Source organism: Coturnix japonica, chromosome 7 (assembly GCF_054131305.1).
Source record: "Coturnix japonica strain WE chromosome 7, WE-NBRP24, whole genome shotgun sequence".
NCBI lineage: Eukaryota > Metazoa > Chordata > Aves > Galliformes > Phasianidae > Coturnix > Coturnix japonica.
In genome coordinates, this window is record NC_140669.1 from 9,300,306 (window position 1) to 9,307,469 (window position 7,164).

Sequence of the window (7,164 nt, forward strand, 5' to 3'; positions counted from 1 at the left end):
ACCTTTGATACTGACGAGTATTTACTGAGTTTTATGCATGAGCTCACTGATAACGAAGGGAGTGCCTCGGGCTGTGTATAAGACCTTTAGTCCTGAGCTGCATGCAGGTGTTGGGGTGGGCAGAGAAGCACACAAAGCCCCATTCCAAATCCATTTTATTAAGTAAAAATAATGTAGTGGCTGCAGGCTCATCCTCCCCTCCTAGAAGAGTCCTTTCTCCTTCTTGAGGTTCTGCTGTTTCCATAAGGGCATGTTGGCGAAGGCAGAGCGGGTCATACCAAAAACAGCCTTGAAGTCCTCATCAGAGAGGTGATTCTGGGGGAAAGAGGAGGATGAGCTCAAGCCACAGGGCTCCCCCCAGCCTCCCCACGCTTCACCCCCAGCTCACCTCCTTCCTGCTGGGATCCACACCCCGGGGCAGGTCCTCAGCTGCAGTGTTCACCAGCACGTCCAGTGGGAAGGTCTCCAGCTTGGTAGGGACCAGTGTGGTGGTGGCTGTGAAGACCTCATTCTTGGAAGTGAGCCCCTGGGTGGGTGGGGGGGACAAGGTCACAGCACTGACAGAGCTACCGGGCTGCCTTCTATGGGACTGACACCTTTGTCCCTTCACGTGAAGGTGTTCTTGCAGCTCCTTGTGCTGCCTGCCAAGGGCACAGGTAGTCCCTGCTGTGCCACGTGTTAGTCAGAGCCCCAACTGCCCCTCTCCCTATGACACTCACTGACACAAGGTGCCCAATGCTGGCGTTGTCCCCCAGCTCAGCTTTCAGCTCATCATAGGATTTCTTGTCCTGCAGGAACAGAAGTGCTCTCAGCCGGGGCCTCATCCAGGTTTGTCCCCATCTCCCAAAGTCTCTATTTCCAGCCCCCGACTCACACTCCAGCAGAGGGGATCCCAGGCCATGAACCAGCCGGTGAAGGTGGGGGGCTCATAGCCCTGCTTCACCACAATAATGGGGGTGTCGAGGTCACGGCTGCCGGGGTGGCTCCGCAGGTACTCCTGTGCTGTCACTGCTGCTGCCTCCTTCTCTGTCTCATTGGCATCTTTCCCAATCCAGAAGAAAATCTACAACAGAGTCACCATGTCCAGACCACCACCAGGTCCTTTGGGACCTTGCCCATGGCTGGGGACACAGAATCTGTCCCCAAGGAGGGATGCTGGGAGCCCATCCTCAATGAAAACCATGTGGATTGGGTTTCCGTGCTCCCATCCCACCGCTTTTGACTGCTGCAGGTCCTTCATCCTGTTGGGAATGTGAGCTTGTTCCCAACAGGACAGATCCTTATGTACCCAGCATACCTGGTCCCAAGTGTCCAGCAGGTAAACATCGCTCTCCTCCAGGTCATCCTGGGTGAAGTCGACGATCTCAGTGGCCAAGAACCTGCCTGTCTTGTTAGAGCATTCAAAGAGCCGGGGGGGCACAGAGGGATTCTCTTCCTGTAGCCTGGTGGGGGACATGGTTGTGGTGAGGACTGGCTCAGGGACTGGGGGCACTAGGAGAACCCACCGAGGGGCTGGGCACACAGAGCTCGTACCTCTTGCTGTTGGCATAGCTGGTCTTGCCGCCCAGAGCTACCCAGAACTCGGGCGGCTCCTGCCCTTCAGCCACCACCGGCTTCTCTGACTTGGAGATGATGTCGGCCACCATCTTGCCCATCTCACGCTCGTCTCCACTGCAGCCCTACAGAGCGAGCAGCACAGCTCCAGCACCGAGCCCACCCCATCCCCTGGAGAACAAGGAGGAGCTGGTTGAGGCCATACCCACCTTCCCATACCAGAGGTAGCAGCTGCTGGGCGTCTTGAGCACAAAGACATCATTGGAGTTGAGAGAAGCAGCGCGGACGGGCACCTCGAAGGCCTTGGTGTTGTACTCGTTGGTGCCGTGCACGTGGAAGAGCCGAGTGGAGGGCGCCGGCTCCTTGTTGCCCGCCCGTGAGGAGCCATTCTGGGAACAGCAGGGATAGGAAGAGGTCACACAGCCACCAGTTTGCCCACCCTGCCACCAGCCCCGTGCTCACCTCGTACACCACCATCTTGCCCTTGAAGATCGCCATCAGGTGGGCCGGCTCCTTACCCATGGTGACGCGCACCTGCACAGGCTCGTTGTTGTACTTCTGGTCCAGGATGACGGCTTGGTAGGCAGAGGCAGCCAGCTCATCCGCGCTGGCATGGCGGCCCTGTGTGGGGACATTGTCTCTTTGGGAAATGCAGGTGGAATGGGGAGACCATGGAGGGGAAGGGGATGACCCACAGGGGATTTGTGCATGGGGCCATCTGTCTGGATGGCTCTGTCCTGCTGAGGATGAGCCCTGGGTAGGGGATGGGGTCTCACCTGCCAGATGTAGATGATGCGGTTCACCTTGGGCCCCACGTAGTAGGTGTAGAGCACCAGGTAGCAGTCCCCACCATAGAAATGGCCCAGCCACCGCTTCTCCACAGGCACCAGCTCCTGGTTCTCCACCCTCCAGACCTGGTGGGATGGTGCCACTTTGCTGCCAGGGCTGATGCATCCCTGGCCCCACAGCACCTGCACTCCCACAGCATCTCCCAGCACACCCCATGGATGCATCCCCCCTTCTTCCCACAGCCTACCTCTGCCTCCCCAGATCCATCATCCACCATCTTCTGCTGGGCGGCCACTTCAGGCCTGACATGCATTGTGGTGGCATCAAACTTCACCTGCTCCACCTTGGCTGTGGGGAAGAGTGAGGACTGAGCCAGGCATGGGGACCCCCTTGAGCATCCCCCCGGTCCTATGGGACCAGCACCCTGTGGCACTCACCCACTTTGCCCACAGTATGGGTCTTGCCCAGCCCACTGGTTTGGTTGGGAACAGTCCATTTTTGGAAGAGCTGCCTGAAGACAGCAGACTCAGACCCATCATTTTCTGTCTCTACGCTGGTGCTGGCCGGATAATTCTTGGCTTTGATGAAGCCCTGAGGGGAGCCAGATCCAGTACCTGGACATGGGAGTACCCAGCCTCTCCTAGGGAACAATAAACCCAAAACCACCACCCCAAACACTCACCAGGGCCCTGCTCATTGCTTGCTGCTTCTCCTCCCTGTTGGCATTCTTGCCCTTCCACACAAAGATCTTGAGACCTGCTTGATCAAGGATGTAGCAGTCCTAGGAGGGGGAATGACAGCAGAAATTAGAACCTAGGGCAGCTTCATACTTTCAAAAGGCGCTTGGGTGGACACTTGAGTTAAAAGCTGCCAAGGAAAACGGGCGGTGCACTTGAGCATCTCACCTCATGCTGGAGCATGTCTTGAGTCAAGGGGCGAATTGCTATCTCTTGTATGACCAGGTTCCCACTGGCATCAGAGATACTGGTGGGGAGAGAGAGAGAAGAAGGGTAGAAGTGGTGCTGAAAAACATCTTCCACAACCCTACAAGGGGGTGGCAGGGCTGGGGAGCTCAGCTCTGCTTTCATCTCTGTCTCCATCACTTCCATTGCCATCACTGCCATCCCCACTCCTATCCCAGTCATAGGATAGTGAGGGACAAGGGGATGTCAGATGGTTTGGGGACAGTCAGCTTTACTGGGGACATGCCTCTGTGTTTGAAGGCATCCACAACATCTGCACAAGCATCTATGTAAAAGCTGTTGGGTACCAACCCCATTGGCACTGGGGGATCCCAGTGCTACCACAGCACCCAAAGGACTTGTCCCTCTCTGGTGGCTTTGCCCCCTTTCTCTTGCCATCCATAGGGATGGGGCTTGCAAGACTCCCTGCTGCCAATATCATGGTATCACCTTGACACCTCACAGCCCTACGAGATGCTTCCATAGATAACTCATAGATAACCCATCCCCAGCAACTCACTGGTAGAGCTTGAGGGCACTGTTGAGCGCCTCATGCACTTGGTCATCAGGTGTGGCTGCCTTGATGTTCTTCTTCTCCCCCAGCACGTGTGTCAGGGCCTGCATCAGCTCCGGTGAGGCCCCCTCATCCTCACCCTCCACCACACCGACCTTCGCACGACCCGCACGCTCTCGGTCCCGGATGTCCTTGGCCAGGGTCATCGCCTACACCCATGGAAAGGATCAGAACAGTGGAGTCCCAGCATGGGGGCTGGGGGCACAGAGCAGCCGGATCCCCCCCCATACCCTCAGCCTCTCAGCACGATTGCTCTCAGGGCCATTCCACTGGATGATGAGCTGGCCAAGGTCCAGCAGGAAGACATCGCCCAGGTTGAAGCTTTTCCAGCTCATCTCCACCTGCAGCAGGACAGAGTGGGTCAGGCACACAGAGTAACCCTGCTCAGCAACCCTCCCAGCAGGGTCTGAGCTCCCTCCTCCCTGTTCTGCTTGGGGCTTTGTGGGGTGATCACATCCCCTATCTCACCTCTGCAGCCACCACGTTCTTCTTGCCCTTCACCTGCAGCAGACGCTGGACATTGTAGGTGTTAGTCTCCACGTGCTTCATGCCTGAGGCTACTCCACCCTGCTTATAGCTGAGGGGACATGGATATAGCATAAGCCTTGGGCCACCCTTCCCACTCCAGCAAGGATCTTCTCCTGCCCATATACATGGGGACCACTCCCCACTGGTACAAGTAACTGACAGAGTGAAACGGAATCCAGGTCAACATCCCACCTCCCCAGAGTAGAGACATTCTCAAGGGGTCATAATATCATTAAGGTTAGAAAGACCTCGAGTATCATTCAATCCAGCCATCAACCCATCTCCTCCACACCATGAAACTATGTCGCTCAAGGTGACATCTACCCTTTTCTTGGTGCAGAGGCCACTCTCACAAGAGATCCTTCTGGTAAGGCAGGGAGGATAAGCATGGCAAGCAACGTGATGCCCATGTTGGCAACTTACATAAGTCCCTGCTTGAAGTATGCACGGAACGTTTCGCTCTCGTGGCCCTGGACCTCACGGTGCTGCACGGCCACAGAGCCCAGGTACTCATCCATCTGCGTGGTGTAGATGGCCGCTGCCCCCTGCTCGTCCTGGCTCGAGTTCTTACCCAGCCAGTAGTGGATGTTGTAGCTGTAGCCGCTCCCAGTCTTACGTGTCTGCAGGATGGGGAACCCACTAGGAGCCATGCACCCAGTGTCCCCATGTCCAGGGCACCCCACAGCACCCCGAGACCCTACATCATCCTACCGACAGCAGCACGTAGCAATCCCCCTCGTAGAAGTTGCCATAGCTTTTAGTGGGCACCGGCACCATCTCCATGTTCTGTTGGAAGAGGGGACAGGTGAGCATGGGAGCCTGCAGGGGTCCTAAACCCAAAGCCTGGCTGGGCCGAGCCCCCCATACCCACGGAACCTACCTCAATTCTCCATATCTGGATGCCCGGCGTGGTCTTGTCCAGCTTCCCGGTGACCTTTTTGCTGAGCTCCACCATGGTGTTGGCTGCAGGCAGGGGGACCTGTTGCCGACACCCTCGTTAGGGTTAACGGCGGGCAGCCTCATTAAGAGCCAGGCTGCAGCCATCTGCTGTCCTGCAGCCAGCCAGGCCATAAACCGCCCTGGAGCCACAGGGGGCCAATGGGGGCTATGGGCACATGAGCAGGGTGCAACCCCTCCCGGTGGTGAGTGGGGATCCTGGGCCATGCCAAGTGTGCGTGGCGTCCCACTGTCCACATGTCCCCACATCCTGCCCTGCTGCCTGGGCACAGGGCCAGGCTGTGTGAGCCATTCCCCCTGCAGAGCCACACCTGGGTGACAGCTCCATGGCCCTTCTCCCTTTGTCCCTGCTCATGGCATGGGCATCATGATCCTACATGGGTGTGTATGCGCATCTATGGATGAGCACATGGACCCCCACACCACATACCCTGTGCTCATGGCATTGCCGTGCCACATCCTCCTCCCGAACCCCCATCACCTCAGAGTTCCAATCAGACAGAGCCCCTCGTGAGCCCCAGCAGAGGGTCTCTGCTCCCACCCCATCCCAGTGCCACCTACAGCGCTGGCACTGGGACGTACTGTCCCCCCATCCCCATCCCCTCACCTTCCCTGCAGAGCTGAGCACAAGGTGCGCGTACCTAGGGGAAGTGCTGGGGTGCCAGCAGAGAAGAGACCTTTGTCCCCAGCTGTCCCAGCCCATGTTCACCATATAAGGGCAGGAAGAACCTCGAGTCAAGGTCCCCACATCCCTCAAAGGAGCCCACAGAGCCCCGTTACTCTCAGGGTAATGACACCTGGGTGGCACCCACTTCCCATGGCACTGAGCCACCAAAGTTCCAACCCACGCATGGGGAAAGGACAGGGCAGCTCCCAGGGGCCGTGTCCCTGTGGGAGATGGGAACCAAGCAGGCTGCAGAGATGCTCCCAATCCCAACCACAGGGGATTCAAAGCAGCCAAACCTTACAGGGCCATGTTGAAGCCACCCCCAATGGCTCCAACCCCATAGGAAGGGGCAATTGTCCCATTTGCCCTACCTGAGCATGGGGCTGTAGGCACGGGGCGGATCCTACCTGTAGCCATTCACTTTCTGTTTCACTCTATTCTTTTGCTGTGTGCCAAGCTGACACCAGCCTGGCACTGGGGCTCCCCACAGGTTGGACCTGACCAGAGGTCCCTTGGTTGGAGCAGCTCAAGGCCAGAGAGAGGACACCATGGGGACTGGGGACTCTCCAACATGGTCAGAATGGGGTTGTCCTCCAGCAACAACTGCTGTTCTGGGGCTGACTTATCCCTAACCCTCTCATCACTGCCCTTTTCCACCTCAATTCTACCTGATAGCCTTCAGGTGGCCCTGGAGACGCAGGAGGGGCTGTGGAATGCTGGCACCAAGGCGTCACCCATCCTACGCTTATCACAGCACTGTCACAGCATGATTGCCCCTGCCCTGCTGAGCCAGCACTGTGCCACCAGCGGCACCCTGTGCCCTTGCAGCCCCAGGGATCACCAAAAGGGATGGTGATGGCTCAGCCACAAACAAAAGGCAACCTGAGGCCAAGGAGATGGGCTCCCCAACGCCTTCTGCCCCCCCAAGCCCACCCACCCCACAGTGCATTCCCACACCAGTGCCCCCTTACCTGGGTACACAACCCCTGCTTGCTGCTCGTGTCCCGTCAGCAGTGAGTCCCTTCCTCGGGCCCCACGCAGGGCTGCTAACAAACTCAGCAATTAGCACAGCTACCAAGGAGGAGGACAGAGGCTTCATTAAGGAGGAGAGGCGTGGGGCCAAAGAGGGCACT

General features: G+C 57.7%; 1 protein-coding gene across 2 annotated transcripts; it reads right to left on the bottom strand.

Annotated features, from left to right (window-relative positions):
• Positions 1-138: 138 nt before the first annotated feature.
• Positions 139-7,112, bottom strand: VIL1 (villin 1). 2 transcript variants are annotated; one of them, XM_032445883.2, is made up of 20 exons: positions 7,003-7,112; positions 5,288-5,386; positions 5,119-5,193; positions 4,831-5,027; positions 4,348-4,456; positions 4,110-4,220; positions 3,826-4,028; positions 3,249-3,327; positions 3,026-3,124; positions 2,781-2,934; positions 2,591-2,691; positions 2,331-2,468; positions 2,017-2,175; positions 1,764-1,943; positions 1,534-1,679; positions 1,298-1,442; positions 875-1,063; positions 720-788; positions 389-526; positions 139-315 (listed from the first exon to the last, which is right to left on the bottom strand). In XM_032445883.2, the coding sequence occupies exons 2-20, from the start codon at positions 5,360-5,362 to the stop codon at positions 202-204; spliced, it is 2,481 nt and encodes an 826-aa protein (XP_032301774.1). In that variant the 5' UTR covers positions 5,363-5,386; positions 7,003-7,112; the 3' UTR covers positions 139-201. The 2 variants fall into 2 exon arrangements, with proteins under 2 accessions (XP_032301774.1, XP_015724657.1); XM_015869171.3 differs by lacking the exon at positions 7,003-7,112 and adding an exon at positions 5,972-6,053.
• Between the last annotated feature and the right edge of the window lie 52 nt (positions 7,113-7,164).